This window comes from Rattus norvegicus, chromosome 6 (assembly GCF_021556685.1).
Source record: "Rattus norvegicus strain SHRSP/BbbUtx chromosome 6, alternate assembly SHRSP_T2T, whole genome shotgun sequence".
Taxonomy (NCBI): domain Eukaryota; kingdom Metazoa; phylum Chordata; class Mammalia; order Rodentia; family Muridae; genus Rattus; species Rattus norvegicus.
The window spans coordinates 7,663,246-7,675,210 of NC_141539.1; the positions used below are offsets into that span (position 1 = coordinate 7,663,246).

At 46.2% G+C, this 11,965-nt stretch overlaps 1 protein-coding gene and 1 pseudogene across 1 annotated transcript; one reads left to right on the forward strand and one right to left on the reverse strand.

Moving 5' to 3' along the window:
• Positions 1 to 8,347, forward strand: part of LOC148005017 (ubiquitin-conjugating enzyme E2 E1-like) — a 39,816-nt pseudogene extending 31,469 nt beyond the window's left edge.
• Positions 8,348 to 8,407: 60 nt separating this feature from the next.
• Positions 8,408 to 11,475, reverse strand: LOC148005018 (MLV-related proviral Env polyprotein-like). Its single transcript, XM_087555184.1, has 4 exons — positions 11,173 to 11,475; positions 10,403 to 10,719; positions 9,946 to 10,187; positions 8,408 to 9,798 (listed from the first exon to the last, which is right to left on the reverse strand). The coding sequence occupies exons 1-4, from the start codon at positions 11,473 to 11,475 to the stop codon at positions 8,423 to 8,425; spliced, it is 2,238 nt and encodes a 745-aa protein (XP_087411310.1). The 3' UTR covers positions 8,408 to 8,422.
• Between the last annotated feature and the right edge of the window lie 490 nt (positions 11,476 to 11,965).

Below are 11,965 nucleotides of genomic sequence, written 5' to 3' on the forward strand. Positions count from 1 at the left end.
CCAACACCTGAGACCCCAGAAATTATTCTTGATTATCCTTAGAGATGGAGCCAAGATCAAGATAATGTTTAACTGTGCCTCCTCAGAATTCCACTAATGTGCTTTAAATATGGTCTGAAGGCTCATTGATTGTCTCTCTATCTTGGTAATGGGAGACCAAAGCATGCTGGACTTCTGCAGAATAAAATACCCTTTGCATTTACATACTATTTAAGTCCTATGTTTCATTCTTCAGCAAATCATAGACCCTTACATTTGGTGGCTCTTTTCTGGGATTGCTGATGATCCCCTGACCCAAAGAGTAGAGTGTTTTTGTTTTTGTTTTGTTTTGATAGGTAAGTCCAGGTACCCAGTTGTCTTTCTTCTTGTTCATCTCTGTGTTTGTGTTTCTGGTTTAATCCCTGTTTCTACTTTGGGTTTAATCTGAAGGCCAAGAGGGATAAAGCAGATTCATATTTTGTCACCTAGCAGGGTGATGTGGCCTTCCTACCAGAAACAACAGAACCTGCTCGTTCTCATCTGAATTTTGAACTGGCTGTGGGTCTATGGGCCTGCCACGAACAGGGAGGAAGACCATCTGAAACAACATTTATTTTAGTGGGAATGTCTTTCTATATTTGTCTATGTGTATTCTGTTTGTGCTTTTTTTCATCTTGAACATTTCTGTTTCTTGAATTCTAATATGGCACAGGTACAAAGCACCCCACTTACCTTGGTCCTGAGCCATGTTAAGGACATTGCAGGAGTCACGGAAGGCTTGCATCTGGTTGTTCTTAAGGAACCTGGGGCTTTCCTCTAACCTTACACCCACCTGCCTTGAGTGAAGGCTAGGGCAAGTTCCATTCTCCACCCACAGTTCTCTCAGAATGTACTGACTGATAATCACCTGATCCTCTGAAAAGTTGCAGATATAGTTCAAATGAATGTCATGATCTGCCTATGCTTGGTACCAATAGATTTAAAGGTCAATATGTTTAGCCAATAAGTTTGAACTATAACCTTGCTGGTGTAACCTATGCCCCTAAAAAGTAGAAAAACTGTTTGCAATAGTCACTCAGGGTCACCTTCTAGTCCCTTGCCTTGAGGGAATAGTTGAGTGTTGATCCTGGCATGCTGGAAAATAAAACCTTTGCTTTTGCATCGAGATGTGTCTCAGTGTCTCATTCAGGGTCATCTAGAAAGCAAGTACCACTAACCAGCAGGGGGTGGGGGGTATCCCAGATTTGAAGAGACCTGCAAGTGTCCACCAAATAGACTGATCAGAGGAAAAAAGACCAAGCTCAGCAACAGGCACCTGCTTGTATTTGCCTCTTTGTCTTTTGCTTTCACTTTTGGCTTGAGAGCACTGTTTCAGCTTTGGTCTGGTGAAGTCAATTGCAGTGGGCAGATGTGCCTTAACTTGAGACCTGGAAGAGTTTGAAGGATGCTTCAGGACCCCTTGAGGGAGTCAGGAGGGCTCTGCTCATTTTGGAAATGTCAAGACACAGGCAGGAGCTGAACAAGAGTTGCTATACCCTGGTTTCTGCACCCCTGGCAGGGGCAAATACGTTGTGTGTTGATTGTCTTTTTCTGTTTTCTTGGACTTGGACTGACATTACTTTTGGACATGAGACAGACAGAATCTACCCTGTTAAACATCCTAGTTTAACAATGGAGGGAAGTTAGGGAAAGAGGAGAACACTTGTCAGTAGTAATAAAGAAGGACAAGTCAGTTACTCTCTGCTCCTCTGAATGGCCCACCTTCTGAGTAGGGTGGCCACTCATAGAGACCTTTGATTTGTAGGCCATGAAAGCAGTAGAGGAAAGAGTTTTTAGACCAGTATCCCTTGGACACTCAGACCAAGTGCCCTGGACAGATCTAATGGAGGACTCGCCCCACCCCTTGGGTAAAAGCTTATTTGTCTCTGAGAATTTTGCAGGTCCTAGCCATGAAAAAAGAAAAGTCCCATAAAAACCAACAGGTTTGTAAAGGAGATTATCCCATGATCCTTCCACAGTAGATCTGCTGCTAATGGACCCTCCAACCCCTTATGCCCAACCCCTTATCCCATTGAAACTACCCTGGTTCCCAAGGCCTCTCCTCAATTATCTCCCTTGAGTCCTCATCCAGTATCCCTTTACATCCTCTTCCTCCAGCCTGTGCATGGTGGGAGCATGGAGAGGGACCCTTGGAACTAAGACTTGCCATGGGGTCCCAAAGCAAAATGGCCATTCCACCCTTTACAACAGTGGCCCTACCCCTATGAGCCTATTAGCATTCAATGAGAATGCTAATCAGGCCATGCAATACTGGTCCTTCTCTTCAGCTGACTTGTACAACAGCAAAGCCCATTACTCCCTTTCAGATAACCCCATGGGGCTGAATAATCTCTTTGAGATTCTTTATTTAGTCATCAGCCCACATGGAATGGTATCCAACAACTCATTAGAGTGTTCTTTATGACTGAAGAGTGAGAGAGGATAATGCAGGAACCCAGAAAGTATGTCCCCTTAGACACAGGTGGGGGGGCACCATTGATTTAACAGGCTGTCATTGACAGCGGGTTTCTTCTGACTGGACGTGACCGGGATTTTAATATGGCCGAATTTAAAGGGCACCTTAAAATTTACCACCAGGCTCTGATGGCAGGTTGTAAGGGGGCTCCAGGACAACCCACGACTTTGACCATGGTGTGTGAGGTTAAGCAGTGAGTTGCTTGCAGCCTTTCTGGAGCAACTCATGGAGACATTCAGTCACTATGCACCCCATGACTCCAGCAGTGAGTAAGATAAAGCCACTTTCACTAATGCCATTATTATGCCTGGCTAGTCAGGACATCAAGAAAAAGTTACAAAGACTGGGAGGGCTGCAGCAGAAGTCAGAGAGCTTTAATGCAGAGTGTTGAAGTTTACCATAATAGGGAAACAGAAGAGAAGGAGCAAAGAAAGAGAAAGGAAGAGGATGAAAGGGAAATGAAGAAAGAAAGAAAGAAAAAGCAGGAAAGAAATTTGCAGAGAATCTTGGCCACTGTAGTCAGACAGAATAGGGAAGAAAGGACCCCTTCCAGTGAGAGGGATAGGAAACCTCTTGAAAAAGATCAATGAGCATACTGCAAAGAGAAGGGGCATTGGGCCAGGAAGTACACAAATAAACAGAAGCAGGGAGGCTCAAAGCCCTGAGAAAAATGTGCAGAGACCACCAAAGTGTTGACTCTGGGTGAAGATAGTGACTAGGAATATGGGGTTCAAACCAACTCCTCCCTGAACCCAGGGAAATTCTGAGAATGGAGGGGAAGTCTACTCAATTCTTGGTGTACACAAAGCTCAGTACTTGGTCCTCCTTCAAAGCAATGTCCCTGTTTCCACAAAAGAGAAAAAAATCTTGAGTCCAAGGAGCCACTAGCACAAAAATGTATTCAAGGACTATCCAAAGAGTAGTGGACTTAGGGATAGGCCAGTTATCCCAATCATTTATGGTCATCCCAGAATGCCTTTACCCTCTGTAGGTGTGAGACTTATTCTCCAAGATGGGGGCCCAGATACACTTCCTGCCTGATGGGCTGCAATTAACTGGTCCAAAAGGAGAGCCTATACACATTGTGACTACCAAACTAGATGAGGAGTATAAATTATTTGAAACCACCTTTACTCAGAACCAAGAATTCACTTGGTAGTTGGAAACATTCCTGTCATCCCTGTCAGAAGCGACAGTAATGGGCAAAGCAAAATGCTATCCCCCTGTGGTAGTAGACTTTAAGGTGTAGGCTACCATATAGACATATGAGTGGCCAGAGAATGAATTAAGCCACACATCTACAGTCTCCTCCTGGTTTCAGTATTGCCTAAGTGCCCTTTGACCTGGACCATACCACTTCTGCCAGCTAAGAAGCCAGGTACTTATGATTTTCACCCAGAACAGGATTTATAAGAGGTATACAATGGAGTACATGACATCTACCTTACTGTGCCTAACCCCTACACACTTTTGAGTCCTTTGCCACATTCTAGAATATGATATGTGTTCTTAGACTTGAAAGATGCTTTATTCTGCCTGCTCTTGGCACCCCAAAGTCAAGAATACTTCACCTTTGAATGGAAAGACCCAGAGGATAGTAACACCAGTCAGCTGACATGGACCAGATTACCCAAAGGATTAAAAACTTGCCCACCATCTTTGAGGAGGCATTACATGAGGACCTGAGGCCCTATTGGGAGGTCAACACACAGTTGACTTTTGCCATATGTAGGACATTCCCCTGGGCACCGAAAGCAAGGAATGGTGCCTCGAAGGGACTGAGAACCTGCCGCCCTAGTGGAGAACACTTGGGTATCAGGCTTAATCTAAGAAGTCTCAAATTTGCCAAAATCAGATAAAGTACTTGGGGTATCTCCTAAAGAATGGGTAACAATGACTGTCATAAGCCAGATAAAAGACTATACTGTATAGGATTGGCATACAGGATGGCAGTTACAAGATAGAACAAGGCCTGTCACTGGATGAGAAGGAAGGCTGGGTGGGAGAAAAGGCTGAGAGAAGAGGTGGAAACTGGAACTGAAAGAATAGGAGACTAGGGGAGAGAAGCAGATTATCTGTGGAGAGAACATGGCAGCTGACGTTAAGATTCCACTCTGTGTATTTACACATTGTTATGAATATTCTTTTTTTTTAGATCCAATTGATAAGATATAATTGCCCACTTAAACATACAAAGCCCGGTACCATCCGTCCCTTAGGAACATTGATAACAACCTGTAAATATGCAGAGCAGAATATTAACATCACCTGCCATGGTTTCTCACCCTCTCCTCTGTCCTGTCTCCTCCTTTCTGTTCTAGTCTCCTCCTCTTCCTTCAAACTTCTCTCCTACCTTTCCTTCCTTCTCCTCCAATGACAGGCCTCCTTCTATCCTGTACCTGTCCCTCAACTGTACTTTACAAATTCAATGGGGAGGTGGTTCTGGTGAAGTTACCTGAGTTCTGAGTACTGACTAGGCAGCTGTCCTTGGGAGGGGCATTAGCATCAAAATACAGATAACTTCAGGGCAAACCACAACATTTCCCCCTTTTTGTCCAGTTAAAAAGCCTTTTCACTTATATATAAATTGAGTACAATTATTACCATTCTACAATTTATAAAACATATGATATACTCAACACCCAGTCCATCACTACATCCATTAAACAGAACATTCAGTTATCTATTCCAGCTTAAGAAAGGCTTAGGGATGGATGTGTACAGGGATTTGTATGTTTAATTGGGCAATTACATCTTATCAATTGGATCAGAGATTATTGTGTTGTGTGTTCTTTCTTGTGGTGATTTGACTTTGGGAGAGTGTGTGGCCCCTGAGACACTGGGCCGCCACTAGGCTGCCATGGAATTGGGATGTGTGGTCTTGGTACGATATCTAGCAGATATCTTGGGGCACTATGTTGTTGAATCTAGTGGGAGTAAAAGAAAGCTGTTTTTTCTTTTTTACAACGACAATCGTCCATATTCCTCCACCTTCAAGCCCCAAGCAGATGCAGGAGTTCCTAGGCAAGGTCAGGTTTTCACACCCGCATATTCTTGGGTTTGCAGAATTATCAGCCCCTCTATACCCACTCACTAATAACAATGGGTCCTCTAAGTGGGGAAAAGAGGAACAGGAGGTATTTGATAGCATCAAACAGGCCCTAGTGTCTGACCCTGCACTTCTGCTCCCCAATGTCACCAAGTCCTTTCAGTTATATGTAGATGAGAATAGAAGAATTGCAGAAAGGCTTTTAACTTAGAAATTGGGTCTCTGGAAAATACCAATAGCTTACCTGTCCTAAAATTGGATTCTGTGGTTTCTGGGTGGCCCCCTTGTCTTAGAATTATTGCAGCAATGGCACCTTGATACTACATCCTGATGTAATGACTCTGGGAAAAACCTTGACTACAGCTACATCACATGTTCTGGGGAATGTGAAAATGCAGGCTTCTGACCACTAGCTGATGAATGCCAGGGTAACCCACTACCAGACTCTACTTTTGAAATCTGACCGAATAACAATTTCTCTACCAGTTGTGCTCAATCTGGCTACCTTTCTGCCTGATTATTATCTTGAGCCACCACAGCATGAGTGTCAATAAATTCTGTGAGAAGATCATGGGTGGAGAAAGACCTCTCTGACCAACCTCTGCTGGGAGCCAAGGCTACCTGGTTTACAGACTGGAGCTGTTTTGTCCAGAAAAGTCAGAGGCAAGTGAGTGTTGCCATGGTGAATAGCAGAAGTGTCCTCTGGGCTGAGCCTCTCCCCTTCTCTCTCTTTCCCCACATGTCAGTACAGAAAGCTGATCTAATTGCCCTTTCCAAAGCCTTGGAACTTGGAGCAAGCAAGAAAAAAGAACATCTACACAGATAGCAAGTATGCCTTTGCTACAGCCCACATACATAGGGCTATATACCAAGAAAGAGTACTGTTCACATCAGAGAGAAAAGAAATAAAAACCAAGCAGGAAATCTCAGATCTCTTGGATCCCCTGATGAAGCTGGTCACTATAAGTATTATTTATTACCCAGGACATCAAAAGGGAAGAAACTCAGTGGGCCAGGGCAATGATTAGGCAGATCAAGTGGATGAAGAGGTAGCTATGCAGGAGCCTCTCCTGGTTATGGACCTGCAAGAGACACCCATTGGGAAATAGGACTGGATTAAACAATAATATCACTTAGAATATGCAAAAGATGAAAACACCTATATTGCTAGCCACTCTACCAATTTTTACCTAGAGAAAGAAGGATAATGGCATACATAAGAAGAGAGAACTATATACTCCCAGAAAGCAAGCAAAAGACATATTTGGCCAAATGCATAAATGTACTCATTTAGGGAATGAGAAGCTCATCCAACCAGTCAAAGGATGTAAGGTATATGTAATGAACCTAAGGTTTTTAGCCCAAGAGACAGTAGAAGAGTGTAAGGTATACCAGCAAGTGAATGCATATGCAGCAAAAAGCAAACAGGACAAGATACTTAGGGGAGAGCAGCCTGGAGTATATTGGGAGGTCGATTTTTACAGAAGTCAAGCCAGGAAAATATGGTTATAAATACCTTTTTGTGTTTGTAGATAATTTTTCTGGAAGGTTGAGGCTTTCACCATCGAGCTGGAAACAGCTACCATGGTAGCCAAGAAGATATTAGAAGAAATCTTCCTGAGGTTCAGAGGATCAGTCCTGCTCTTCTTTCTAAGGTAAGTCATGGAATATCAGAGATATTGGTGTCTAATTGGAAGTTCCATTGTGTGTACTGTCCCAAGAGCTTAGGACAGGTAGAGAGAATGAACAGAACCCTAAAAGAGATCTTAACTAAACTGACCTTAAAGCCTGGAACTGACTGTGTGGTGCTCTTTCCCCTGGTCCAGTGCCAAGCCCATAACACCTGCTAAGATTTTCAATCTGACTCCTTTTGAAATCCTGTTTGGTACCCCATTTCCCTTGGTGCCCACTGGCTCCTCTCTGGAGACATCTCAACTTATTTAGTGGAACCTCTTCTTGAGACTGCATGCCCTTCAGACAATACAACATGAAATTTGGCCCAAACTGTTTGCCTTATATATTCCAGAGATGACAAAAACCACCATACCGCTTCCAGTCTGGTGGCTGAGTGCATGTCTGGAGACATCGGGCAGTCTCTAGATCCCCTGTGGAAGGGACCCTTCAATGGTATTGTTGCCAGGGGGGCATGTTTCTCATGTAAAACTGGCAGATGTCCCACTCCCTGGGGACTATTACTGGCCAGTACAGAAAGAAAATCAGCTCAAACTCACAATTTCCTGTCTCTCCATTATGATTGAAAGACCTCCAGAGAGGACCTTTCCCTCAGGAGGAGACCCCAAGTGCCCAATGACCGAGCCGAGGCCACTCGGATGCAATCAGCAAGAGGGTTTATTGGAAAACACAGGTACCTGCGGGCACACAGTCTCTTCGGAGGACTTGCGCGCCCAGCAGCTCCAGCATGGGGCTTTTATAGGGTTTGGGGAAGCAGAAGCGGGCATACAGAAGCAGATGCATAGTTACGGGGATTGGTGGATTTAAACGAGGCGTATAGACATGTTCACATATGATTGGTTATTTCACATGATGAGGTAATAAGGTATAGCCACACACATTGGCAGGTTTGAATCATATTTGAATGAGGTTGTAACATGGTAAAAGGGTACGTGCAGGCTGGGACGTCCTGAATGTCGGGGGCTAGGGGCTTATCCCTTCCTGCCAGATCCGGTACTCCTAGTCTGTTCTGTATTCCTTTCCTTTTATAGTCTGTTAGTTTTAACGGTGACTCGGCCCTAGGTATCTGGGCGTGTCTGGGCTCATTCAAGCCTGTTGCAGCTCTGAGTTAAGACTCATGGGGTGGGTCTTTTATTTTCCCCCATTTTCTTTTAGACTTGAGTAAAATCCTTTACTCAAATCAAATTCTAAGGAATCTCTTCCTGTTGTCTTACCCTCTGGTATTGTTGGGTGAGAACAAGCATCTGAATGACTGAGAGTCTGTTCTTTATGAACTGCATCAATCTGTTTAGAATGCAGGGGCCAAAGAGGAGGATTAGGAGGAGGATGATTAAGGGTCCCATCAAGGTGGACACCAGGGTAGCAAACCAAGGGGATCGGTTAAACCACCCCTCGAACCAGCCTTGTTGGGAATCAAACAGCTTCTGTCTCTGGGCCAAGCATTCTCGGAGCTTAGCCATGTTATCTCTCACTAATCCTGTATGGTCTGCATAGAAACAACATTCTTCTTTTAGAGCAGCACATAGCCCTCCTTCATGAAGGAACAGCATGTCTAGCCCTCTCCTATTTTGTAAGACTACTTCAGACAAAGATGTTAAGGACTTTTCTAATGCACTCACGGATTCCTCGATAGCTTTTAGATCTGCATTCATGGCCGCTTGTAGCTGACGAAAGTGACCGGTCTCGATGAGGGCGGTGGTCCCCGTCCCTATACCTGCAGCCATTCCTCCTAAGGTGATTCCTCCTAAGAGTAGAGCTAGGGTCATGGTGATGGGTTCTTGCCTGAATCGAGTCAGCCCCTCAAAATGTGAGTATATGTACTCGGGCCCATGGTAGGTGACCTTAGGCCAAATTTCTACCAGTACACAGTAGTCGGAGGATCTGCGGACTATTGCGGCGGAGATACAAGGTGTCAATCCGGTGTTACAGGCCCAATAGGTGCCTGTAGGAGCTGGTGGGTAGTAGCTTCCAGTGGGGATCCTCTTGGTGATAGCGCAGAGGACCTGGTGAGTGGGGGGTATGGTCCCTATACAGAGTCCCTGTCCTGAGACTTCCGGCAATGTCAGCCTATGGCTAGGGAGGGTTGCGCAGCTGGCTGGGGCCGTGGTCTGATTAGTATAATTCCCCATGACTGCCACACCCTCATAATAGGGCGGGCTAGAGACCAGGCACAGCCAGCATCCTTGGGTCTTGTCAGGTTCTGAATAATTGAGTGCCAAGTATGCCCCGGTCACTAAGTTGATGAGCTGGTCTCCCGTTCCTAGCAGCCGAGGGGCCGGTGTGGAAGGGTCCCTAGTCGGGGAGGGAGTTGTCAAGATATCCCCGGAGTTCTGAGTGGTGTTTAGCCACAGTGGGGGTTCGACCGGGGACAGTGCCCGTGCTGGTCGGGAAGGGGACTTTTGATCCATGAGAACTGGGTTTGGACCAATCTCTTGTCTGACCCGTTCTCTCACCAGTTGGAGGGAGAAAAGGAGTCCTGGGTTAGTTTGGCCAGGGGTATACAACCATATCCCCCACCTACGCCCCACCTTCCAGTCTGTGTTTTTACCTTGATCCGTGAATTCTATTGTAATTCAAGATTCACCTGGAGTCTCAGGGGAGAAGGCCACTAAGTCCCCCTTCTTGGTCCCCCACCATCCTCGAGTGTAAGTCTCACACCCCTACTTAGCGCAGAAGGTCTCAGGACCTCCGCACTCCCATGTCCTCTTACCTCCGGGACAAGTATACCAATCAGAGTGTCTGCAGGGTGGGTATGAGTTGTGGGGAGTCCGCTCAGTATGCTCCCAGGAGTCCTTAGCCAGTTGACAAATGTCGAAAGTCAAAGGGGGCCACCAGGTTCCTTCAGCATGCTTACCATTAGCTAGGACTTGAGACCAGCCCGTCTCTAAATTAGTTATTATCCAGGACATATTATATACCTGGTGGGGGCTAGCCTCCAGACTCGCCCCACCCCTAGTCCATAAGACAGTTAAGAGCAACAACGTGAAAATCTTAGCTTTAGGGGGTTTTGAGTGCATTGAGCCTTCCATGTCTGGGGTGCGATGTTGTGATCTGCCGTTTCCTCAGGTCGGGCTGCCTTGGCGTGAGACGCGTGGATCCAAGCCGCAATTCCGTCTACCTTCAAGGCTGTTGGGGTAGTCAGGAGAACTATATAGGGTCCTTTCCACCGAGGCTCGAGATTCTTGGTCTGATGTCTGCGCACCCACACGGTGTCTCTGATCTGGAACGGGTGTGGCACCATCGGTTGTTCAAGCCTGTCTTGGTAGGCCGCGGCTAGAGGTTTCCAGATGTCTCTCTGCACGATTTGTAGGGCCCAAAGATGTGCTGCCAAGGAAGGGCTATTAGCGAATTCAGCGATATTTGAATCAAAGAAATTGATAAATGGGGGTGGGGTCCCGTATACTATTTCAAAGGGAGTCAGGCCATGGGAGCCCGGTGTATTCTGGGCCCGGTATAGGACTAGGGGTAGTAGGGACACCCAATCCTTTGAGCCAGTTGCAAGCGTTAATTTAGATAAAGTCTCCTTAATTGTTCTATTCATGCGCTCTACCTGTCCTGAACTTTGGGGTCTATAAGCACAATGTAACTTCCAATCAATCCCCAATAACTTGGCCACCAACTGACTTACCTGGGAGACGAAAGCGGGCCCGTTATCTGACCCCAATACTTGGGGCATTCCATACCTGGGGAAGATTTCTTTGAGGAGCTTCTTGGTCACCACCTTGGCCGTTTCATGTTTTGTGGGGAGAGCCTCTATCCATCCGGAGAAGGTATCTATGAACACTAAGAGGTATTTGTGTCTGTACATACCAGGCTTGATTTCAGTGAAGTCAATTTCCCAGTGGGTACCAGGCTGATGTCCTCGGGGATGGACTCCTTGTCCAATTTTAGCTTTTCCTGGGTTTACCTGAGCACAGGCTCTGCAGCTTTCAGTCACCTCCCGCAAGGCCTGATCTCGTCCCAGGATGTAGGTGTCAATCTCTTCTCGTCTTAAGAGGGTCTTCATCCTCTTGAGTCCCAGGTGTGTTAATTTATGTAGGTAGGAGATTAATTCAAAGGTCATCTTCGTAGGCATAACTGTTTTCCCTGTGTAGACCCACTGTTTTAGTTGTGGGTACCAAACGGCCCCCATATTCTGTAGGAGTTTTGTGTCCTCCGTGGTGTAGAGCCAACCGGTCTGTTCCGGCTGTGGAGACGTGGGTTGATCTTGGTCTTTTAAGGACAGAACTTGGGTGCCCATGGCGGCCTCACGCGCTGAGACGTCAGCTAGCTGATTTCCCCGTGCCTCGGGGGTGTGTCCCTTCTGATGCCCTGGGCAATGTATAATACTCGGTCTTTTTGGTAGGAACAGAGCTGCCAGGAGGGCCAGAATTTCAGTCTTGTTCTTAATGTCCTTACCCTCAGATGTGAGCAGCCCTCTTCTCCGGTAGATCTCTCCAAGGATGTGTGCTGTAGCAAAGGCGTAGCGGCTGTCTATACATACATTCAGCATCTTACCTTCTGCCATTTTGAGCGACTGGGTTAAGGCAATGATTTCAGCCCGCTGTGCGGAGGTACCAGCAGGCAAGGTGCTTGCCCAGATCACTTTGTCCTCCGTAGTGACCGCGGCTCCAGCTTTTTGTTCCCCTTTCACCAAATAGCTGCTACCATCGGTGTACCACGTATGGTCAGCATCCTGGAGAGGTCGGTCCGATAGGTCTGGTCTGGTTCCATGTACTTCTGCAAGGATT

Coding starts and splice junctions, on each gene's coding strand:
- LOC148005018 (XM_087555184.1), bottom strand. CDS start 11,475: ATGGGCACCCAAGTTCTGTCCTTAAAAGACCAAGATCAACCCACGTCT. Junction 10,188..10,402: donor ACCAAGAATCTCGAGCCTCG/GTGGAAAGGACC, acceptor CTTATGGACTAG/GGGTGGGGCGAGTCTGGAGG. Junction 9,799..9,945: donor TTGGTATACTTGTCCCGGAG/GTAAGAGGACAT, acceptor GAATTACAATAG/AATTCACGGATCAAGGTAAA.